Source organism: Ursus arctos, unplaced genomic scaffold, assembly GCF_023065955.2.
Source record: "Ursus arctos isolate Adak ecotype North America unplaced genomic scaffold, UrsArc2.0 scaffold_8, whole genome shotgun sequence".
NCBI classification, from domain to species: Eukaryota; Metazoa; Chordata; class Mammalia; order Carnivora; family Ursidae; genus Ursus; species Ursus arctos.
Window position 1 is genome coordinate 22,931,652 of NW_026623100.1, and position 26,088 is coordinate 22,957,739.

A 26,088-nucleotide genomic window follows, 5' to 3' on the forward strand; every position below is an offset into this window, starting at 1 on the left:
GAAAGATGGGAAAAAATGAGGTAAGCCCTAGGATACATGTCAGGTTCTATTACTATCATTACTATTATTATATTATTGGATCCTGCCAAATAAAGTAAAAATCAATTCCTAAAGTACTAGAATTAACCACAGATTTAGAGATTCTGCCCCACAGAGCAGTATGGAACAGCAAGACAATCTTATTCCAGAAGTACAGCCACTTCAGTAAACAATTAAAATTTGTCTACTACAACGCATGAATGATACACCCACTCAAAAGTACTGGTATTTTTTAGAAACAATGAATAGTTTCGAAACAATTAATGAATGGTTGAACATACATCAATGAACTAAAAGTATTATCAACATTATAAGTTGTCTGTAAGGCATGTTTCATTTCTTAATTAACATAATAGAGCAAGCCTGGTGAACAGAAAGAACAGCTGAATTAAAGGACCCAGCCTCTCTAACTGCAGTACAGTCATCTAAGACACACACTATCTAGGTGACCCTATTAACTTTCCCATGCCTATTTCTCCATTGGCAGAACAAAGGAAATGGAATAAAATCACTATAAGTTGGACCACTCCTTCAAAATTCAAGCCAGCTAGAGTTGAATTGTCTGATTTCTAACTGTTTGCTTGAGTTCTCTACTGGTAGCATTAAAATATTACACATACAAATTCAATTTTCCTTAACTTGCTTCTCCAACAGTGGCATTACTCAGGCTAGAAAAAAACTCATGCTCAAGCAAGTGCAGCTAAATAATGACGATGTAAGAAAAACTACTGGAAAATTCTGTCTTAAAATCAAATGATGACTTGATGTGCAAATATACCATTACAGAGTAACTCCAGTTAATATGTGTCAATGCTGGAGCACCAATCTATTCTAAAGAAAAAATATATATATATATACCTTGTCAATGCTGGAGCACCAATCTATTCTAAAGAAAAAAAAAATATATATATATATATACACCTTTTTTCTCTGCCCCCCCTTACATTTATAGTCTTAATTAAGAGGGCCCAATGACTTTCTTTCCACAGAAGCCTGCTATGTTCTATGTTCTCTCTTTTAACTTCTTTTTACACCACCATAGCACCTTCTGCAATTACAACCTTCAATTCAGAGTGAGTCTTTAAATGTCACCATCACTGTCCTGCAATATTCTGAGAAAGGGGTCTAAGTTAGGGGTTGGCAAACCACAAGACCACTTTGCTGGTTGCCTGCTTTGTAAATAAAGTTTTACGGTAAAACATTTACTAGAACATAGCTACACCATCTTTGGAGAATTCACATTACAATGGCAGGGCTGAGTAATTACAACAGAGACCACAGGGCTCATCAAGTCTTCTTTGTCTTCTGGCCTTTTAAGGAAAGTTTGCTATCCCTCACCTCAATAGCAACCATTTAAGTGAGTTTAACCAAGGTTTCCAAGAGATTTTTCAAGGTTTTAGTTACTTCTAAATCAAAGTTTTAGAGAAATGATACTCTTATTGGTTTCATCACACTCCAACCTCATACTATTCTTAGAAGCACATACTGGTTTTTAAAATACATTTTTGTGGGTTTAAGAATTTTGCAATATTGCAAAAAATAATCAGCAACGGAGGGGAAGTTCTGGGTACCTAACATATGGAATTTAGAGATTATCCAGGTTATCAGCTGGCATCTCTATTTTCTGATTGGGAAAGATAAAGAACATACTTTATTTCACTGATTCTAAGATTTCTTAAAACTTTTAACTTCTTGATATTGAGATACATTTTATAATCTATGGCATTAGACAGTTATGAGCCAAGTGGCAAGCATGACAAAGTCAAATGAAAATTTTCCACTAACACTTTCTGGTAAGATCAAGAAAATATTAGCATCCATGGAGCTTAGATTCCATGAATATAGTAAATAAGAGGAAAAGAAAGAATGACAGGAGCAGGAACATTATTCTGAAATAGAATAAAAACTGATGGATGTTATGGAAATAACTTTGTTTTTAAATGTAAGAATTATTTTAAAAAATGCACATAAAATTCGTTCTGCAGCAACTTGAATGAGGCCTAAAATAATTAGAAAAACAATACTTCTTTTAATCCATCTGACATATCAGAAGAAAGCAAAAACAGCTCTTCAAATTCCACAGAACTGATGGTCCAATTCCTTAAGTCTGGGAAACAGCAAAAAAGGCTAACCAAAAAAACCTTTCAGCTCATTTTTTAAAGTTAAGGGAATTTCTTGATGTGATACACTGAAGGAAACTTTACTTCTATACCATTCCTGACAAAGAAATAACCTAAACTGAATCATGAGGAAACATCAGACAAATCCAAATTGTTGATACTGGACCAGAAAATTTTCAGTTTTGTCTTGGTTAAAAAGAACATTACTGAGACAACTGAAAAAATCTGAATTAGGACTGCAGTTAGATATTAGTACTGTAAAAATGCTAACTTCCTGATTTTGATAATTAAAATAGACACTGCAGTAGATACGGGTAAAAAGGCATTGTGTGATCATTTCTGTACCTTATTTTTCAATGATTTAGAACAAAAATAATTACGTCTGTATGTAAATGTGTACATACAAATATAAGCAAAGAAAGAGAATGATAAAGCAAATTAGAGAAAAAATACTGACAACTGGGGAATCTGGATGAAAGGTATATGGGAGTTCTTTGTACTAGTATCATAACTTCTATGTAAATTTAAAATTACTTCAAAACAAGAAGTTAAAAAATGGATGCAATTTGAAGAAACATGGTATGTTCAATACAAAATATCAAACAGTTAACCCACAGAGATTAGCTTATGTATTTTTTAACTTTATTATGGCAAATCTCATCTTCCAGAACTACTGTAAATTCCACATATATAATTCTGTATTTCAGTATAAAGCTTTACAAAATAAGGACTCTTAAAAAAATAACCCCAATGCTATTATCATATCTTAAAAAATTAACATATGAGTTTATTCTTAAGTGAGAAATACATGAAAATACCTGCCCAAATAAGTGATTCAGTAATAGCTGCATTACTTATCCAGTCAGATTCTTTTATTTATTTATTTATTTATTTATTTATTTATTTTTATTTTAATAATGATTTTTTATTATATTATGTTAGTCACCATACAGTACATCCCCGGTTTTCGATGTAAGGCTCGATGATTCATTAGTTGTGTATAACACCCAGTGCACCATGCAATATGTGCCCTCCTTACTACCCATCACCGGTCTATCCCATTCCCCCACCCAGTCAGATTCTTTAAACTAAGTTTTACTAAATGTTTCAAAGGACATTAGCATAAAATATGTGAAATCTGTGGCAAAACAAAAAGACATTACTGCTAAATCTATCCATCTAGCTCAGAAAGAAATAACGACTATAATAAAAAAATGTTAATATTTCCTATTGCTCAACACACATTTTAATATGTAATCCAGGTTCCTAAAACCAAATCTGCTCCATAATACTGGAAAGAAAAGTTTGAATGCTGTGAATTTACTTTAAAAGGACATCAAAATAGAAACTGCCCACCAAATACACAGTTAAGTCTTTTCTTTTTAAAGGTTACCAGGAACTCAACATAGAATTTAGCATGCAGAATCCTTAATTCTGAAGGAAAAAAAAAAAGAAATTTATCCTCTTTTGTGGGCTAACTCAATTATTTTGAGGCAACAAAATTTTTAAATTGTTAAACTGCTCAATTTCAGAAAATTTGGGGAAATGAAAGACCTTGAAGACTATAAGAAAAAGAAAAACTGAAAAAGGGACTTTTCACAGTTAAAAATCAGTAACTGCTTCTCTAAGTCTCATCCAGCAATTAAATGAAAATAAGGAAATATTTCTAATGAAAACGGAAATAAAAGCTTTCAGAGTTACGAATTCTAGAAGTTTACTATTCTCACCATCTGAAGATATTTTATAATGAATGCCCTTAATCACACACATCACTGATAATGCAGCAATTAAGAGCATTAAATTCAAAGTTACATTCTGTAAAGGATGGCACAAAGATACACCAACAGTGAGAGTATAAACTGATTATAAACTAGGTATTTATTTCTTTGAAGTCATTTTTAGCACCATTTGGGTTTTAAAAAAAACAAACCTTAAAATATACTTAACATAAAGATTTCTTCTATTTCTTTTCTACTGTCTAAACTGTAGCATTAGCTCAAACTGATTCTAAAATAATATTGCTTAAAAAAACCCACTGGAAATATCTAACAAAGAATGTAAAAATCTAAGGAGACATTAAGAGATTAAACACAAAACATATAAAACAACTGTAGTTTAATTCAACAGTAACTCCTAACAAGGATCAAATTAACAACAGAAATCAAAATCTTCTTTAAGATGGAACATATTAATATATTTGATGTAAGAAAGAGTACTTTAAATTGCAGCTATATGTTCATTTTGTTCCTAAAAGAGTTTAAGGGGAAAGTTTAAGTATTTCTGTAGGGGGAAAACACACTAGTCTCATTATTAAACATTTATTCACATGGAAGAAAAGACACGCTTTTGAACAAGTGAAGGCAACTTGTTAGTTATACCAGAAGTGCCTGACCTAAGGGGCTTGAAATTATACATCATCAGCACTTGAACTTTTTTGAAGAATTTGATTCTTATTATAATCTATCTCAACACGAGTTTGAATACAGTTTTTTACAAGAAACAAATCAAAGGCCACATATTCAGGGCTTGCTGAAGTCGCAGCTGATCAGAAATCTATTTTGCTTCATTAAAGATTTAGATTATAGTTATACTTTTTCTTTCAATAGTTAGCAAACACTACAGGTAGTTCACGTAGAATCAGAGGATTATTACTTACATCATCACTCTGCTGGGCTTCTTGCATTACAAATTCTCGGACCATGGATGGACTAAACTCTACTAGATAAGAAAATATATCTGTAGCTGCTGATCTGACTTGCAAATCATCCATGCCCTGGTAAAAGGAAAATTAGGTTAGAGACTGTCAACAAAAATTATGCCATGTTCCCTTTCTTTCCCAAATTTATGCATACCAACTTTTTGGATTTAGACATTGTACTGGAATCTTTTCTTCCTTTTGTTGTATAAATATTAAAAGCTTTTAAGCAGCTCAATGATTAGTTTCTGCCAGTTTTTACCATCACAAAGATAAATATTCAGAGAATTTAGACGTAATAATCAGCAGAGGATTATACTACTATACTTTACAAATGCTGTAAAAAAATTTTTTTTAAATTTATGTATATGCAAAATGTGAATGATGTTACCAGTTAAGACTTCAAAATACTCTTAGTTTTCTAAGGTAGTGATCCTGAATGCTTTTCCCTCTTTAATAAAGGTTACATGACTCATAAGTTACAAAATCTCTAAGAGAGTCTGAAACATTCCTTAACTCAGCATTCTCAAAGTATGGTCCAGGGAATTCTGGTGAGGTGTTCAACATCCTGTTCAGGAAGTACATGAGATTAAAACTATTTTCATAAAAATAAATAACACTAGGGCATTACTGGCCCTTTTTACTCTCAGTATATCACAAGTATAGTGGGGTTTTCCAAAGGCTACAAGAGACGTGGTATCATAACAAATCAAATGCAGAAGTTGCTATGAAAATCTAGCTGTCATCTCTTACAGCAAAGGTTAAAGGGATGGGCAAAAAAAGGTGAAACAACGCCACTCTTCTCACTAAAATTTTTTTTGTTTCTGGCAAATTATTTTTTGATAAAAGTTTTATTATTTGTAACATAAGCTTGATTATCATCTTAAAATGAATTAATAAATATTTTTAAAATTTTTCAGTTTTAATTTTTCATACAATACCAATGGATAAAAATTATAGAAACAAATGTATGACAACCACTGCCCTAAACCATACTGCAGCATGAGCCGCCTTGGTCAGTCTGTCCTCACTCTACTCACTAATCTAAAAAGGAAAGATATATTTTAATAGTTTCTATGAAACATAACATTGTTACAGAAGAAATAATAGTCTTGAAAAAGCATGTGGGATTTTTATTCCCTTGAAGCCACATTATATGCAAGTGCTTACATACTAATAAATATTACAAATTTAAGTTAATAAAAATCCGAAGACTGAACACACACTTGTAGTAATTCACTATCAAGTGAATCATAACCTAATATATATATATTGAATATACATAATTCAATATGTATTACTGTAATAAATATTTTCACACACATAATATAAAACTACCACAAATTCACAACTTCAAAAACATGAAAAGAAGCTATATAATTACCATTACAATTTCAAGAGCAGGAAGAATTCCCAACTTTGCCAAAGTTTTGAAAAATGCATCCCTGTTTTGAGGTTGTAATGTCTGAGAAAATGCACAAAATTCCTTGAAAAAGTTAACCTGTAATATTAGAAAGTATAGTGAGAAGTTGACACACATAAGAGCAAACTTGGGGCACACTTTAATGTGATGTACCACAGTGTAATGTGCCCTTCTCAAGGACCTTGATTTTTTAGGGTGTCCTGGCTTCTTAAAACCTATATTAAAAGAGCATATTAAAAAGTAGCATCCCATTAAAAGTAAATTTTGCATTATTTCCAAACACTGAAGTCTCCAAAGACATTACGGCGTACATGTTATATGCGGAGTCCCAGAGGGTGAATACACATATAATATTCTTAACTTATGATTTATTTCCAAAAATGTCATGTAAGGCATGTATCTTGCATTACAGCATGTATTTTCACAGAAACATGCTATATAACTAATGGTGGCTGGCTTCTCAGGGAGCTCTCAAAAGTACAATTCCATTTTTAAGAATTGGAAAGGACATTAGACATTCCTGAGTTTAAAGAACTAATTTTACAAATGAGAGAACTGAGTAGGCGATCAACTATACCAAGATGACTTGGCTGACTTTAAGTCTGCAATCTTTCATTCCTTTTTAAAAACCCAAGCACCTGATTATAAATAACGTACCAATTCACGCCGTTTATCATCATCTGTAGCCTCATCCGTTAACTGTGCAAAAACTTCAGACAAAAACTTCTCATCTTCCTACATGAGAAGAAATAATTACTATGAAACAGTCTAATAATAGCATAAAGTTACACTCATTTGTATGATTTACACAAATTATAATAAAAAAAGCTGAAAATCTAAGTTTCATCATGAAACCCAAAATTCCAAGGTATATTCATGTTACAAGTTTCAAACCCTGACTACACCATTTAGTATTAGTTATACATACATTAATACCTCATTTAACCAGAAACTTCAGCTATAAAGAACCCTTTGGAGAACAAAAATAACCAGTTATGTTCTAGAAGTCATGCATGAAGACTCCCGTATTTTAACTCTGCAGTTAAAGGCTCTGCAGCTCCCTCTCAGGATCTATTCTTTTTTTTTTTTTTAAGATTTTATTTATTTATTTGAGAGAGAGGGAAGTGAACAGGAGTGAGAGAGCACACACAGGCCAAGGAGGAGGCAGAGGGAGAGAGAAGCAGACTCCCTGCTGAGCAGGGAGCCAAATGAGGGGCTCCATCTCAGAACCCTGGGATAATGACCTGAGCTGTAGGCAGATTACATGCTTACCTGACTGAGTCACCCAGGAGCCCCTATTTATTTACTTTTAATTTAAGTGTAATTCAAACAAGTTTGAAGATCTCATTGTCAGTCCGCCGCAAATTAGAAAGATGAGAATTACAAATATGGCACAGAAACAGCAGTAAAGGAGATTGAATTCTGGCAGCGGTAAGACTGCAAAGCCTTTTAAAACACAAGAACTCGGGTCGCCTGGGTGTCTCAGCCGGTTAAGGGTCTGTCCTCAGCTTGGGTCATGATCCCAGGGTTCTGGGATCGGCCCGTGTTGGGCTCCCTGCTTATCAGGGAGCTTGCTTCTTGCTATCCCTCTGCCTGCTGTTCTGCCTGCTTGTGCTCGCTCTCTCAAATAAATAAACAAAATCTTAAAAACAAAACAAAACAAACACAAGAACTCATGAAATATAATTATCTAGGGCCATTTGGGGTACAGGCTTCCATTTTCTTGTGGTTCCCAAGGATAAAACCAAATGATAAAACACCATAACTGCTTTTCACACTGATGACTCTGAGGTATTAAAGGGCAGATATGTGTTAATTTCTCTAAGCATTGTTTATAAGGGCAAACAAAAATATAGTAGAGTACATACTATATAATTTTATTTTTAATATAAATTTGTATATCTAGAGTCTAAAAGGGGTAAACATTAAAGTGTTAGTTGTGATTATCTTTTGGTGATGGATTATGAGTGCTTTTTTGCTTATCTTTATTTTCCAATTTTCCACAGTGAGTACAGACTATTAAATTACAAAGGAAAAAACTGACATGAATACTGAAATTCACTTTGGAGATTTCCATCAAAACCTGCTAAAAAAACCGTGCTTTTAAATTTCATTTACTTTTAAAATTCACTTTTACGAAATACAACTTGCATTAATTTTAATTAAGGTAGCATATTCTAAGAATGTTTGTAATAGTGATACCTTCATAGTTGATAATAAAATCAAATCATGACATGTTAAGGATATACCTTAAATATCTCCCCTTTTACTTAAGATGGATCACCTATGAAGCGGTATCAATCTCTTAAATAAGTTTTTCTAAAATAAATTAAAGTGTTTATATAAAAAATCTGAGTAAAAACCACTCGATATGATCATGGACGATGTAACCATTCATCAGTGTTACTCAAAGAACACTGAGAGCCACCCCCATTCTTTAGTCTGACTCAGAATGGTGTTTCTTTTGTTCTTTATTTTGTTGACTTCTTCTGGACCTTATACACTGTGGCCTGAACCATCTGTTTCGGAGAGAATTCAATACCATTACACTTATTTCTAAAAATCACTTTTTCTAAATATTTTTCCTCTCAATATTTTAGGTTTTGGTGAATAACTATGCATTTACTTTCACTTATACCTTTTATAAATTTTTTTCTTCTTCCATCTCTCCCAGATTAAATCTTCCTTTCTTGTCTAAAGATTTTTATTTATTTTAATTTTTTAAATTTCTTTATTTTTTTAAAGATTTTATTTATTTATTTGACAGAGACAGCCAACGAGAGAGGGAACACAGCAGGGGGAGTGGGAGAGGAAGAAGCAGGCTCCTAGCAGAGGAGACTGATGTGGGGCTTGATCCCAGAACGCCGGGATCACGCCCTGAGCCGAAGGCAGACGCTTAACAACTGTGCCACCCAGGTGCCCCAAGATTTTTAAACCTTTTTGAGAATACTTTCATAGGAAAATAGTTCCAATTCTTTGATACATGCAATTTCTTCCACGATTCATTATTTGTGTGCTGACAGCTAGAACTGCATATTATGGAGGCAATTTCAAGTATTACAGTCTGTTAGGAGAATGTTTTCTAATTCCTACTCTATGTATTTTTTCTGATTTCTAACCTTATTCTTGATAATACTGTACAAAAGCACTCTGTTCCAATGCACATTAAAGAAGCAATTAATTGGGGCGCCTGGGGGGCTCAGTCAGTGAAGCTTCTGCCTTCGGCTCAGACTGTGCTCTCGGGATTGAGCCCTGTTGTCAGGCTCCCGGCTCAGTGGGGAGCTCTGCTTCTCCCTTTCCCTGGCTCTGGCTGCTTGTGAGCTCTAGAGCTCTCTCTCTCAAACAAATAAATAAAATCTCAAAAAAAAAAAAAAAAAAAAAAAGCAATTGACAGCTTAAAGTTCATCATAAATATAGTTGTAATGTTTCCCCCTAAATACCTGGTTCTCCAAGTAATTAAACTAGTCTCTTTAGATAACTTTAGTTTTTCTTTTTTAGTTTTAAAAGCCTTTGTTTTTTAATAAAACATAACTTTTAAAACAAATTGTGTGGGCTGTTTTTTTGAATTACATAGCAAAACCCTATGGGGGAAAAAGGGAGCCACTTTTAAAAAGTCTGAATCAAACTTTTCTTTGCAGTAATGTAAAAACAGGCACATGCTCAAAATCCAAAAACCCAGGGGTGCCTGGCTTGCTCAGTCAGTAGAGCATGCGACTCTTGATCTCAGAGTTGTGAGTTTGAGACCCACACTGGATGCAGAGTTTACTTTAAAAACAACAACAAAAACCCCAAACCCAGAACCCATTCACCATTATTCGAATCATATAAATGCAGAAATTTAGAATTAGATCAGGCTTTAAAGGGCGCCTGGGTGGCTCAGTCGTTAAGTGTGTGCCTTTGGCTCAGGGCGTGATCCCAGGTCCTGGGATCGAGCCCTGCATGGGGAGTCCCTGCTCTGCTGGGAGCCTGCTTCTTCCTCTCCCACTCTCCCTGCTGTGTTCCCGCTCTCACTGACTGTGTCTCTCTCTGTCAAATAAATAAATAAAATCTTTAAAAGAAAAAAAAAAAGATCAGGCCTTAAGAGATCACATAGATTGCCTAGTCCGATTTTAAATTTCAAGACACTGATGCCCAGACAGTGGACTTATCTGAGTCTGGCTTGTAGCAGAGATGGATTTAGAATCCAGGTCTCCTGCATGATGAGATTTTTGTCACTCCCATGATGTATAATAAGCTATAGGACAGATTCCTAAGTAGTTCATAGTTATGAAACAAACCAAAGTAAAACAAACATACAAACCAGAATAGGCCAAATCTAGTAAAATAAAATTTAATATGTTAAATCCTACATTGAGTCCCAAAATCTTTAAAACAAAATGGAGAACTGTATTATTGTAAGAACTGTATTACTGTAAGTTGTTTTCTTAAAGGCATTAAAGGATTTTATATATTTACTTAGTAACTGGGATGAAATGTTAGAAATTTCTTTTTTTAGTGCTGAAATCTACAAAATATGTCAAAAAACAAACTACTGATTTTACTGGGTTTGTTTTTGGTTCAATTCTCATTCATGGAATAGTGGAAATACATGTGTTAAAATGTCAACATTTGCGAAACCTGTCCTCCACCATTTCTAGTGATGGAAGAAGTTAAAACTTCTTGTTCTGAAAAGGATCTTATCTATAAGCTGTGTGAAAATAACCTCACTTTATTGGCTTTAAGGAATTTAATTTTTAAAACATTTTTAAGTATATTTCTCAATTCTGGGCACATGGGATTTTGATCTGTAATTAGTTAGAAAGTTCAGGTTAACTAAACTCTTATGCCCCATTCAAGCTTAAGAGAATCTCAATATGTATTACAGTACGTACCAGGAGCCAGTGACCACAGTTAAGTGCTTTCATGTAATTTCTGTTAATTAACTCAATTCAGGCTAGGAGTTATTTTATGTACCTTTGCACTAACTCATTTTGGTCCAGATAAATAGAATTCTTACATTTTCACTTGCTTATGTAACTCATACAATAGCAGGTTAATACTCATTTAAGAAGCTACAGATATCAGGGTGCCTGGGTGGCTCAGTTAGGTGTCTGACTCTTGGTTTTGGCTAGGGTTGTGATATTGAGGCCCATGCTGGGCTCTGCCCTCAGTGCAGAGTCTGCTGGAGATTCTTTCCCCCTTCCCTTTCCCTACCCCTCTGCTCCTCCCCCAGCTCATGTGTGTGTGCCCACGCTCGCTTGCTCTCTCTCTCAAATAAATAAATAAATAAATAAATAAATAAATAAATAAATAAAGCTACAGATACGTATCCTATCTAGAAGGCTATCTGTAAACATCTAATAACCTAGCCAAAAAATTTGTATATGGAAACCTCAGAGCTGGGCTTTAGGAAATGAGCCTTTAGAGGCCAATCGCCATAATCCTAATTCCTTTCTTCTTACATACTGTCGAGAATAGAAAACAGAATTCAGCATCACTGCTGACACATAAGAGATAATTAAGTGGTAAACCCTAGATAAACAACAGGTAATTCACAGTATCTGACTATTTCATAAATGTATCTCATGGACCAGAAATGAGTAAGACTTTCCCTTCTTAAAGCTACACTTGGATTTATATAATTTAGCCTTTACAAATAGATCTATGACAAAATATATAAAATGACAAAGTGTTATATTTACTTACAGATTAGTTTGCATAATTTTTTAAAACATAAAAAAGCATTTATTTATTTATTTATTTTTAAAAAGATTTTATTTATTTATTCGACAGAGATAGAGACAGCCAGTGAGAGAGGGAACACAAGCAGGGGGAGTGGGAGAGGAAGAAGCAGGCTCATAGCGGAAGAGCCTGATGTGGGGCTCGATCCCCTAACGCCGGGATCACGCCCTGAGCCAAAGGCAGATGCTTAACCGCTGTGCCACCCAGGCGCCCCTAAAAAAGCATTTATGATTCAGTATTATGGATTTGGAAACCCTTCTGAAGTCAAAAGCAGTCATTTGAAAGCTTCTGCAGTTGAGTTCATGTCAATGGGTTCTCTACATCAGCTATACTGACTGTGAGTCCACTTCCAAACTCCTGAACTGTACCTGTTTTTCTGTTAGCAAGCCAAATGGCACGCTGATTTGTATAGTAAGTATGGTTTTAAAAAAGCAGGTCCCATATATTATACATAAACCCTAATTCATAAGTCTCATTTCCCTTATACCTGTTATTGTGGAATAAGGAAAGACCGTGAGGTGAAAGAATGATCTAGAGAAGTAAATCCTGTACAAAAAAATACAGTAAGAGAAAGGTGAATGCTGGTTGGAAACATCATAAAATGGAATCACATAGCTAAGTACTAAGACAGATATTCTTAACTTTTTGGTCTCAGGACCCCTTTAAACTCTTAAAAATGATGGAGGATTCCAAAGAGCTTTTATTATGTGGATTATGCTTATCAATATTTATAATGAAAACTGAGACATTAAAAACATTTATTAATTTGTTCTAAAAATAAGCTATTAAAAGTTTATGTAAATATTTTCTGAGAAATTTTATAAATTTAGAAAAAATTTTTATAAATTTAGAGAAACGTGACTCTGTTTTACATTTTGTAAATCTCTATAATGTAGAAGAAAGCTATATTCTATCCTCTTTGACATGCAATATGTTGTGATATATTGTTTTGGTTGAAGTATATGAAGAAAATACCGCCTCACAGTAACAAGAAGCTGGAAAAGGAAAAACTTCACAGACCTCTCCGAAAGGGTTTCAGGAGCCCTGAGAATACACTTAAGAACCACTACATTACGTATACAGAAGCTCCTCAAAAATTTTAGTGAGTGATCTGGACATAACAAAGGCAGTTATGTAGGAAATTGTGGGTACAGTGTACTACCACAAGTAAAGCAAAATCTTCAAAATCACCCTTACTACACTGTTAGGGTATAAAGGATTAACATGATAAACGTGGTATAAACTCCTATTTTACAACTCAAGGAGACACAATAAAACCAACCTCACATAGTAAATAATCTAATTATCATTTCCTGAAAATTAACGTTTTTCAGTACTGGTTGAACATCTGAGTTATTTGGGAAGCTTTAAGCCCCCCCCCCCCCCCACACTCATATACATCCCCCCCAGTAATAACTAGGTCTCACATAATGGACTAAAAGATAATCTGAAAATAGCTGCCTTTGCTCAGGATGATGAAAAAGTTCTGGAAATGGACAGTGGTGATGGCTGCTTAACACTGTGAATGTACTTAATGCTACGAATTATATACTTAAAAATGGTTAAAATGATCAATTTTATGTCATATATATAATTTTTACAATACATGCAAAAAGGAAGTTAAAAAAAAAAAGCTCCATCATAGAACACTTACAAAATGTAAAAGGTCGCATTAAGAAATAATTCTCCTTCAAAAACCCATGAGAAAAAGTCCTGTTTTCTATGCTTGACAGTATATTTAAAGTAAACAAAAGAGATCTTTCAAACAGGAATGAATACCAGCTTGAACTATTAAGGGAAGTAAGTATCTGAAAAAATATAAGAACACCTTTGTTTACTTACCTGCAACATGCTGACTATCTCAACTTTGTTGAAGAAAATAAAAGACGTAAGAGTAGAAAGAAAATTCTCTTCAAAAACGGATGGCGTAGGCAAAATGATGTCCTGAATGTATTGTACCCTGTAAGTCTGATGTATTTTTTGCCTTAGTTCAGAGTCTGTTATTGGTATAACTTCCTTAAACTTTGCAGTTTTGGTCAAGAATTCTCTATGCCTTTTTGGCTGAGCCAAAGCAGGGTCATATTCAAGGCATCCCACGACATCCATGATACACTCATCAGAAAACATTACTTCAAACAGAGTTGCCTTATTTAGGAATAAGATTCCTCTAATAATTTCATACAAATGGTGTAAGCCTTCAGTGTTTTCTAGATTCTCACACGCCTGGAACAGCTGCAGTAGTTTTTTAATATAGCCTTCATTTTCCAAGGCCAGGGCCAGCTTTTCCCTACGGATAGGTGAGGAGAGAACTGAGGTAACTAAGTCAGCAATCTCTTCAAGTTTATTGAGTTCACATGTGGGCAGGTCAATCAGATGACTGGTTTCAGGCATTTCTTCAAATCTTTCTTCTTCTGATTCATCAATGAGGTCCTGTGTGACTTCCACTGATGGATCCTTACCTTGAACCTAAAAACATCCAAGTACAGCTGGTTACCTTAAAATACAAAAGAATTCAAAATTTTTGATATCAAATCACTGACCACTGAATTTAAGTAAAAATACCTTGCAAAGAAACAGTATTAGTCACACAGCCATTGTTAAGTGAAGTCTAGAGGCAGAAAACACAGCCAGATTGGAGTCAATTACTTGAGTCTCAATTTCACCTCTAAATTTCCCAACTTGTAACTTGAGGTTAACTCGGATCCCTGACAATGTGCACATTTAAGCTAATGTTACACTGATTTATGTGATGTTATGTAATAATCACGTGCAGTTGTTTAGTAATTTCACTATTCCTACTAATACTGAATTTTGCAGAAGGTTAACTCTTCTGTGGATCCCCCAAATCACTATGTATGACTCTTAATGCACCATCACACTGGCCTGACAAAAACACTACTAAGTTTATTATTTTTATTATATATGTGTGTGTGTGCATGTATATATATATATATATAAATATAAAATATATTTATTTATAAATAAAAATATAAAATATATATATATTGGGGGGGGGGAGAGAATATCTTAAGCAGGCTCCACGCCCAGCCCAGAGTCCCATGCAGGGCTTGATCTCACAAACCTGAGATCATGACCTGAGCTGAAATCAAGAGTCGGATGCTTAACCAACTGAGCCACCCAGGCACCCCAAACACTACTAAGTTTAAACCAAACTAAAACCCAACTCTTTGTATATTCAAGAGTGAGAAGATCTCCTCAAATTATTTTTGAAATTCACTTTTGGACAAATAGCTGCTTTTGCTCTGAGCCTAAAACTGCTCTAAAAAACAAATACTCTTGGGGCGCCTGGGTGGCTCTGTTGGCTAAGTGTCTGCCTTCAGCTCAGGTCCATGATCCTAGAGTTCCAGGACTGAGCCCCACATGGGGCTCCCTGATCAGCGGGGAGTCTGCTTCTCCCTTAGCCCCTCACACCCTGCTCTTGTGCTCTCTAATAAGTAAAAAATTTTTTAAAAATTAAAAAAAAAATAATATTCTTAAAACTGGCATTCATTTAACATCTGTGATAAAGCCTCCAAGTTATAATACTTGGAAAACATAATGAATAAAAAACTTTTAAGATTCATGTTGACAGCTCAAGAAAAGCATGGCTAACTTATAACAAGTTTTCTATAATGATTTCTATAATGACTAACATAAAAACTTCATTCTTTATAAATTTTTTCTAAATCCTAACACAAGAGTGCAATTATCCTTTTTTCACCTCAAAATATCCAAATATCCTGAGATGAAAAAGCTCCAGAAGTTTCTATATCCACCAATACAACATGAAAAAAGACCTAAGAGCTTAGAGAAAGTAGACAGATATACTGGTGCATATTGGATACCTTTTTTCCTAGAGTACTTTTACTTCTGAGTCCTCAACAGAGTAGCTGGGTTTAGGGAGACTGACACATAAATATAAACAGTGAAGGGCAGTTCAGATAAAATACCATGGAAATTCAGAAGAAGGGAATTCCTTCCAGCTTTTGGGGGTACAGGGGGTGGCAAGGAGAGATGATATGGAAGAAATCATAAAAGCAGTGGCATTTGAGATCTTCAAACTGGCATTTGGACTTTCAAAGATGGGTAAGATTCAGATGGGGATAAAGGCATGCAAAGTGCAAAGGGAACAGTAGAGGCAGTGAGATGGAAACATGTGACATGCATATGGCAAACAGCAAAATTGGAAATGTAGATTGAAGTCAGATTATGGAAAGTCAAGATAGAACACTTGCATTATTGTTCAGGGAAGTGAATGTGCAGCCTTGTCCTTTAGAAAGTCAACCTGTCATCACCTGTATGGAATAAATCTAAGAACATACATAAATAGGGTGTTATTCCAACATCTACATGAACAACTGAATTTGGCTAGTAATGGTGGGACAGATAAGGGACAGGTATAAAAGAGAGGAGGAACCACGAATGACCCTACAGTTTTAAATCAGTAATTAGGAAGATTATGGCTCCTTTAATAAAAACTGAGAGCATGGGAAAGGAATGGTTAGTAAAAGTTCAGTTCTATTAAGTTTGAGGTGTTTGAATACCCAGCTGGCAACTAAATCTGTGGACTTACTACTCAGGAAAAAGAGTAGGACAGAAGGCAGAAATTTGGTATTAGGGTAACCCTTAAATCCAAAACACTCTGACAGTAACCAGAGAAACAGAAGTATAGTACAAAGTGGGGAAGGAAGAGGAAGAAGAATCATAGGTTATAAACAAAGAACAAGAAGAAATCAGAGGAGGGGTGCCTGGCTGGCTCAGTCTGTGGAGTGTGCAACTCTTGATCCTGGGGTTGTGAATTCGAGCCGCATAGTGGTTGTAGAGATTACTTAAAAGAAAACCTTTAACTTACACTTCAAATGAATATAGTTTGCATATGTTTCAGAATAAAAGCACAGGTAGAGAAGCATTTACTCAGTTATAGTACATTTATTTGTGTTATCCACTATTACCTTCACAAGCTTCCTGGACTCCCTCCTAAATATAACACTCACTGGTATGATCTGTCAATCCTACATAAACCCAAGTGACTATCTGGATGTCAATGCTGTTCATCAAGTATTTCTGGTTCTCTCCCTTTTGTGGCACGAGTTGTTTCCATGAAGTTAAATGTAGCTATGTGATTTGTTTTGGCCAATGAAATGTGAGCAAAAATGCCATGTGTAACTTCTGGAAGAACTTTTAAAAAGCTAATGTTCTGATTTGCCACCTTTCATTCTCACATTGCAATGATCTTGGAAGTATTAAAATGAACTATCAACCTGGGTCCCTGAGTGGATGTGATAAGCACAGCCCCTCCGTCCAACTCTGTCCGTCATTGGTCAAATAGTAGTAAGGAAATCAAACTTTTGTTGTGATAAGCCACTGAGATTTTAGGATTTTGTTACTATAACACAATCCGACCTTAACATTCTCCCTTTTGTGGCATGAGTAGTCGACCAACTGTGGCACGAGTCCATCAATTAACTGTGTTGAGTGTGTTCACAAAAAATTTACACTATCAGTAGGGTTCTCAACAAAAATTTCTTTTCCATACTTCTAGCTTACTTCCTTACAGCCGCTGCTTTAATTTTTTCCCCCTTTTTAAGTGTCAAACACTATTACTTTCCCCTTTAAATCTCAGAATTTTTCCTTTGAAAAAAGAGACCACTGATATTCAATATACTCCAACACCCTTCTCCATCTCGCAACTTACTTTCACTCATTTCCTTCATCTCTTTCAAAGAAAATGTCCCTACCCTCCCATTTTCTGAGGTTAAAACTTCCACATATACTTTTGACTTTATGCTTTCTAAAAGTTATATATACAGGAACTGTCTTGGTTTTTTTTTTTTTGTTTTTTTTTTTAATAACTTCTTCCTCTTCCACACATTAAAGAATCTGACTGCAGCCAAAAAATTTATAGGGACTTTAAATAGGGACCCCATATCTTTGGGGCATTAAGCACTAATAATGGCCAAGGTGGGTATCAGCAGACTTATACCCTGGACTTTAGGGAAACAGCTCAGAGAGACGTAGGTAGAGCTGCATGACTGCCTGCACCTTAGTGTGGCCTTCTGGGGCTTTCCCACATGCCATGCTCAATCCTCTCCCTCCTTCCCTGTCACGTCTGCCCTTCACCCATTTGCAACACACAGGCATACATCTCCCCTGTTCAAATCTTACAGTGGTGCCTTGCCCTGCCAAAGGGACAATTCAAAATGTGGTATCAACATTGAGAAAGTGAAGGACTCTAATGACTAAGTAATAAATATTTATCTAAGACAAAAAAGAATTATTCACTATTATTCACCATTCCCCTGAAGAAATTTATTGTTCTCTGAGCTATCACACTTTTCAGAGGAGTTTTACTTTCTCATTATAAGGAGTTAAGAAGCGACTGAATAATATGATTTCTGTTGAAATTAAAACTGTTTTTTCAAAAGTCAGCAATGACTTCTCAGAAATGGAAAGTAAAACATAACATATGGTTCTGTGCAAAACCAGGCAGTTATGAGGAGCAATAAACTGAATGTATATTCAGCAACATGCATAGATTTAAAAAGTACAGTACACGGGGCGCCTGGGTGGTTCAGCAGGTTAAGCATCTGCCTTTGGTTCAGGTCATTATCTCAGGGTCCCAGGATTGAGCCCCATGTCAGGCTCCCTGCTCAGCAGAGGATCTGCTTCTCCCTTTCCCTCCATCCCGCACATGCTCTCTCGCTCTCAAATTAATAAAATCTTTTAAAAAGTACAGTACTCAGTTATTTAGTAAAAAATTAAACTTCCTGGACCAGCAGAGTGGCCAAATCTAACACTCCTTCCAAAGGTGGAAAGTGTGAGTAAAAATCAGTGACAAATGGGAAGAAATAGTAACCAAGGGCAAAGGAATGAATAAATGGGTAAATCAACAAGAGAAATCCAATATTAACACTCGTGCTTCAAGAAAGGATCGAAGCAAGAGATGATATTCTCTTAGCTCAATTGTATCAGATGCCTGGAAGGGTAAAAGCCGTATGTTTTCCAAGATCACCTATTCTTGGGGCTTGACAAGGTTCAATGAGGCCTGTAAATAAACTTGATGAATTGAAACAGTTGTTAATGACTGTTACGGATTCTAGTAATGTGCCACACTCCAACTTTTCAGGTTACACCTACTACCATATTCCAATATGATATAACACTAGCATTGCTGCTCCAACTACCTTAGGTACATAAGGCTCATAATATTAATATAATATTAATATTGGGAAACTGAGTTAAAGCCTCCTCAATATCAATGCTGACAGAAAATGGCTGGTAGGTGGTAGAAATGGATTTTGTTAACTGTCAGTTAAATTTCTATGCTAAACACTTCTGTACAAGTTTATCATAAGGTACAAACTGCAACAGACCAAGGAGGAAAATGAGTAATCAGTATAAAATACAAAAAGTAAATCATGGCTTTATCAGACAGATTAGTTGTCTCTTTATAAATATCCCTATCCCTGAATGGCTCCTCCAAATATTAGGCATATTCATATTGATATTTGCTTTGTCATATAAGTGCTATACTAAATATAGATACTTAGACAAATATAATCATTTTGCTGTGATAGTCTTGGCAATGGGCCAAGGGGTGGCCTTTGTAGTCAAGGATTAGTCTTGCCTAAAGAAAGATTTGGCTTGTGCCTAGCTCCTGAGAAATAACCTCTAAGCACTTTTAATACCCTGTCTGATTAAATTAGTGTTTTCTGTTTACTTGGGAGCCTTGGGCTATGCCAGACATTCTATGTGTGGGTAACCAGGTGGTTTATAGTGGAGGTCTTGGGCCATGCAGTATCGGCTCAACCTGTGGAGGTGCTGGAAACTCAAGTCTGTCACAGCAGGGAGCCTGCTTATAGGACTAACATCCAGTGAAAATACTGGACACAAAGGTAGGGGTAAGCTTCTCTGGTCAGCAATACTACGTTCAGGTTGCCACACAACATGGCTGGGTGTAAGTGCTGTCTGCATAAGCATCCTGAGAAAGAAAACTGGAAGTTCATGCCTGGAACTCTCCTAGACTTTGCCCTATGTGTCTTTTCTCACTGGTAATTTTAATCTCTGTCATTTCATTGTAATAAACTGTAACGATGAAATGTAACAACTCTGTGGATTTTTGTGAGACTTTGTAGTGAATTAGTGGACCTGAAGTGGTTGTGGGACCTCCTGAACTACATGAGTGAAAATAGTAAATAAATTTCAGCAAAACTTTCTAGAACAAATGTACCAAGTCTTCAAGAATATATGTATATCCAGGAACTAGTATTAAACAGTATATGCTGATGTGTGGGAAGGGAGTAGGCATAATGTAATATGCTGATCATAGGAAAATTTCAACCACCATATAAATATATGTTCTAGCAGAAATGTAATTCAACACCCTAGTTCTGAGTAAGATGTGTATCTTCTGTCTTATTCATTCCTTCTTAAAATATGTACTGAGTACACACACAACATGTGCCAGTTTGCCATGCTGGTATATTGGAGGAGGGAGAATATAAAATAAAATATCACTTTTCAGGAACTTATAATAAAAAGGTTAATCTCTATATACCATTAATACTCTGAACAGCCTTTAAACATTACAGAAAAGTAATCTTTCCCTCTTTAATTTTTAAAGTTTTATATTCTTCAGTATGCTTTCATTATTTTCATGGACCAGTTTTTTCCAATCATTTTGTAGATGAATGCATGCATGATTCAAGTTTAGTGAATCAAGAACAGAGCAGCAAATATTTGTGGACTGCATGTGTCTGAATTTGCAATAGAGGTCATTTTTAAGTCTTCATCTCACTTTACAGAAAACTTTGCAAACAAAATTCAATCTCAATCTGTGGAGAGCACACAAGGAAAAGAAAAGGGTAAGTATTAGGACCTCATCACTGCCACTTATAGGTTTACAAACAGGCAAAACACGAAGGCAAAATAGTAACAAAACAATTTGGATTATATTCTTATGTGTACTTTACAAATTAAAGCAAAATCACATTTATCAGTGTTTTCACCCATTCATCAATGGAAATTCTTCTATTTAATAGTGTATACTAATAATGCTCCATTAATACATAACATAGTAAGACATGAGGCGCAAAGAAACAAACCATCTACTTCCAGTTTAGATTTGTGACCTAGAGCCAGCCATTAAATAAGCTTTATATACAATGAGAACATTCATATTATACTTTCTTGGGCTACTTTATTGCCCTGTATGGCACTCTTACTGGGAGGACTAAGGAAAAAAATTACTGTGGTCAGATGCATTAAAACTCAAGAACCCTCAGTGATCAGAATCACTATAGAGAAAAGCTGAAAAAAAATGAAAAAAAAAGTGAAAAAAGTGAAAATGACAGTCAAAAAACACTAGAACAGTATATTACACTAGGAACTGCTGAAACAGTGATCCCATTTACAGAAAATAATAGTTAAAATGTTATGATTAATTTAAAATTCCAGCTACCAGCTGTCACAGACTATATTTGCCTAAGGAGACATAACTACTAAATGTAATATGGTATCTTAAAAGGAATCCTGGCACAGAAAAAGGACACTAGGTTTTAAACTGAGGAAATCTGGGGTGCCTGGGTGGCTCAATCGGTGGCTCAATCAGTTAAAGCATCCGACTCTTGATTTCAGCTCAGGGCATGATCTTAGGGTTGTAAGATCAAGCCCTGAGTTGGGCTCTGCGCTGGGCCTTGAGCCTGCTTAAGATTCTCTCTCTCCTTCTGCCCCACCCTGGCTCAACTGCATGCTTGCTCTCCCTCTAAAAAAATAAAATAAAATAAAATAAAATAAAATAAAATAAAATAAAATAAAATAAAACAAAATAAACTGAGGAAATCTGAATAAAATATGGCCTTTAGCTAATAATAATGTATGTATGAATATTAGCTCATTAGTTATGACCAGTGTATCCTACTAATATAAGAGACTATTAACAGGAGAAACTGGAGAAGAAGGTGTTAGGGAGGGAAGTACACAGGAACTCTCTCTGTATTTTCTGCTCATATTTTCTATAAATCTGAACTTCTAAAATAAAAACTTTTCTTTTTAAGATTATTTATTTGAGAGAGAGAGAGCATACACGCACACAAGTGTGCGAGAGCATGGGGTGGGGCAGAGGGAGAAGGAGAAGCAGGCTCCTTGCTGAGCAGGGAGCCTGAAGTGGGGCTCAATCCCAGGATCCCGGGATCATGACCTAAGCCAAAAGCAGATGCTTAACTGAATGCATCACCCAGGTGCCCCTAAAATAAAAATTTCATTAAAAAATGTTCCAGGGTGCCTGGGTGCACAATGGGTTGAGCATCTGACTCTAGGTTTCAGCTCGGGTTGTGATCTCAGGGTCATGAGACTGAGCCCCATGTTGAGCTCTGTGCGGAGTCTGCTTGAGACTCTCTCCCTCTGCTCCTCCTGGCTGTGTGTGAGCTTTCTCTCTCTAAAAATAAATAAATCTTAAAAAAAAAAAGTTCCAATTATCTGAGAGTTACCACCTATCTTATATTCTGCTATATTATAAGTTCTTGCCGAACTGAAGTCATGAGCACTTTTGATCACTAGTGTCTGGCACGCAATATTGATAAACATCAGGCAACAGGTAACCAAGTATTAAAGAAAAACCTCCAAGACTTAGAATGTAATTATTTACTCTGACCTTTTATTAATTATGAATATATGCTATCAAAATCTAAAGTGATAAACACATTCTCTCTCCACATTCTAATACATATCTTTCAGGTAAAAAGAAAAAAAAAAATCAAGAATGCCAACTTAAATTAATATTATTAGAAAAACCTTACCTGACAAATTTTTTCCCAAATCTCATCGCAGCCAGCTTTTTCCTGAAAACTTAGAGCCAGATCATAGTTTTCAGCTTCGGACCAAACAATTAATGTATCCTGTTTAAAAATAAAGATTTTTACATCATCACACTAGAAAAGCCAGAAAAGAAGCAGCTATGAAGTATAAGTAGAAATCAAGAGGACAGGAAACAGCACAGTAATGACAAACGCCCTCTGATGAGTGCAACTAATGTACACTCAATTGACATCATGCAACTGTATTTTGTTATCCTTTAAAACTTGGTAATATACTGGCAATGGAATACCAAAATGGTACTGGTAATACTAAAATGATACTGAGCAATTTTCTAAAACAAAAAATATTAAAACAGGTTAGCAGGCTCTGGCTCATGTTACCAAGATAATGTCGAATGGAAAGTCTAGCCTTCTTGGCCAAGCTGTAATGTAGACATTTTAATCCTCTACTGCCTCTCTCCTCTAAATCTGGAAAAACCTTCAGGATATGAAGGAATTCAAAACAATGATGAAATGAAGATACTCTAGCTCTAAGTATTACCAACAGCACCTATTTCAGCAGCTTAGTTTGTAGAAAAATTAAGAACCCCAGGGTTTAGGTGTTTTTCTACTAATGTCCTTAATTGTATCCCTAAGAAAAAGTCAGTTAAGCTTTTAGGAAAAAGTTGTCAACCCCTTTATTAAAAACTAGAGTTGGGTTTAAATTAAAATAGAGACACATCTAAACACAAAAATCAATATGCAACTCTAAAATGAAATGGCCCATTTTTTAAGGATATATAACAATTAAAATTTAATAGTTAAAACTTTGATTTTCAGAAAATATACATTTGAAAACAAAATATACATGAGTTTATATCCTAATTACCAAGTATATAATCTACAAAAACACCTTATAACGAGTAATTGTTCATCTAATACTTCTAAATATTATGACTTGATATTAAAAAATATGATACTAAGGGCGCCTGGGTGGCTCAGTCATTAAACGTCTGCCTTTGGCTCAGGTCGTGATCCCGGTGTTCTAGGATCGAGCCCCCCATCAGGCTCCTCCGCTGGGAGCATGCTTCTTCCTCTCCCACTCCCCCTGCTTGTGTTCCCTCTCTCGCTGGCTGTCTCTCTGTCAAATGAATAAATAAAATCTTAAAAATATATATATAATACTAAAAGTGAGCCTCAGATTAACACAGTCTTCAAAATGAAAACACTTCATACTCTGATAGGTCTAATCTCTAAATGAAAAATATCCTTCAATTAACTCAGGCCTCAGATTTATATCTATTTGCTGTTTAATCAGGTAAGAATAACAGCTGGTAAGCTGTGCTCTCCCTTCCGCCTGGCTGTGCTCCTTAAAGGAAAATATGCCACCATGTATTCTAAAATTTTATCAGGTCAATCCATTCATTTAAAAACTTTCCGTGGGGCATCTGGGTAGCTCAGTTAGTTGGGCGTCTGCCTTCAGCTCGGGCTTCTCCCTCTGCCTCTCCTCTCTGCTTGTTCTCTCTCGCTCAAATGAATAAAAATCTTTAACAAAAAAAGTCTACACTTTCTAGCTCTGTAACAAAGAAAAATACATTTCACCTTTAAAAAAATAAATAAAAATAAAATAAAATAAAAACTTTCTATGGCTCCCACCATATACAGAAGTTTTGAAATCTTTAAAAAAAACCCAGCAGAACTCTTTACAAACAAAATTTTACTAAGAATCTTCATGTAAAAAAAAAAAAGATAAAGACAGAGCTCCTCTGGTTAAAGGTCTAGAAAGGTCTACACAAGGCTCATGTACTTTACTCAACCCGAGTCAACTTCTTGGAGCTGTCCTTAAAACAGCTTCATAAACAGTGATCTCCAACACTCCATGTGTGTGTCTCGAATTACTTATACATTATATTCAGGAATATATTAGTACAGCAATACTCTATAAAACATACACTAAAATAGAAATAAAAAATCTTATATAAAGATAAAATAAGCAACATTTAAAACGTTTGAACTGTTATGGCTCCCACCATTATTAGTTAGCATTTTAAGACCCAATATATACTTAGGGCACAGTATACCCACGAATGACAGTAGATACAAATCCATATTTAATGCCATCCTTTTAATAACTCTGAATTTTGGGGGAGGGGTAACTTCTTGTGACATCTATTTTATCATTGTTTCTGCATTATTACTTGGCTGACAGGAGTTTAAATGTCAGTTTTACCATTACCATGTCCATTTGCACTTACATTATTGTTTTCAGGCCTTTTTAAGGCATGTGTTCATTTTATTAGGGTTACAGGTCAGTTTAAAATGAAAAATATCTATAAATAGTTATCTTCACATGCAGGCTACCATAATTCATAGTAGTTAGGGAACACTTTTCATGGAAGTGTTACTCTCAGAATACCATGTCTACTTTTTTTTCCCCTAGGGGCACCCGGGTGGCTCAGTCGGTTAAGTGTCTGCCTTCAGCTCAGGTCATGATCCCGGAGTCCTGGGATTGAGCCCCGGCACTGGGCTCTCTGCTCAGCGGGGAGTCTGCGTCTCCCTCTCCCTCTGCCTGCAGCTCTGCCTACTTGTGCTCTGTCAAATAAATAAATAAAATCTTTAAAAAAATAATAAAAAAATTAAAATATCTAAGCAGGCCTCTTCTCAAATCTCAATGCTTTATACTGTGCATTCCATTTTGGAGATAACTAGTACAACAGGATGAAATCCAGAATACTTTATCCAGGCATCCAAGGCCGATTTGGTTCCAATCTATGTTCTGAGCAAAAGTCCAGGTAAGCAATGAAGTCTGACTTAAGGTAACTGAATCACCTTCTTTGTCAGTCTCCTTTTTGTTTCTTCTTCTTTCTTCTTAAAGTCTTCTCCCTAAACCGGTCAAAATCCCAGAAACTAAATGGTATTTATATGCAGAATCCTTATTCAATGTAAATAGGATTGACCTTGGGTGATGGTTAAATATACAAATTCCCATGCTTCTCCCCTCGGGTGAAGTCCCTAAATCCGTATTTTTAACAAGGGTCTTAAATAATTCTTTTGATAAGTCAAATTTGAAAACTAAGTGTCTCTCTGGTTGGTTAACAGAGGATAGGAAACTGCCATCAGAGCAGACACCTTCCAGCTCTACGAAATCTACTCAACATGGGTTACAAATCCCATCCTTTCGTCTTCCCCTCCCTGGAAACCTACTATCTCAGTCAAAAAATAACCCTAAGAAGTACTTCTTATAACTGCTTATTCCAAAGATCCCAGTAAAAGCTCCTAGGTAAGAGAGCACAAAGC

General features: G+C 35.3%; 1 protein-coding gene across 3 annotated transcripts in view; it reads right to left on the reverse strand.

Annotated features, from left to right (window-relative positions):
- PPP4R3B (protein phosphatase 4 regulatory subunit 3B) overlaps positions 1 to 26,088 on the reverse strand; it is a 60,426-nt gene that overhangs the window by 26,207 nt on the left and 8,131 nt on the right. For all 3 annotated transcript variants that reach the window (XM_026485583.4, XM_026485584.4, XM_026485594.4), the window contains exons 3-7: positions 22,795 to 22,893; positions 13,841 to 14,464; positions 6,935 to 7,012; positions 6,239 to 6,355; positions 4,816 to 4,932 (exon numbers count right to left, since the gene is read on the reverse strand). In XM_026485583.4, coding sequence (XP_026341368.1) covers positions 4,816 to 4,932; positions 6,239 to 6,355; positions 6,935 to 7,012; positions 13,841 to 14,464; positions 22,795 to 22,893 — 1,035 coding nt within the window. The remainder of the gene's footprint in view (positions 1 to 4,815; positions 4,933 to 6,238; positions 6,356 to 6,934; positions 7,013 to 13,840; positions 14,465 to 22,794; positions 22,894 to 26,088) is intronic.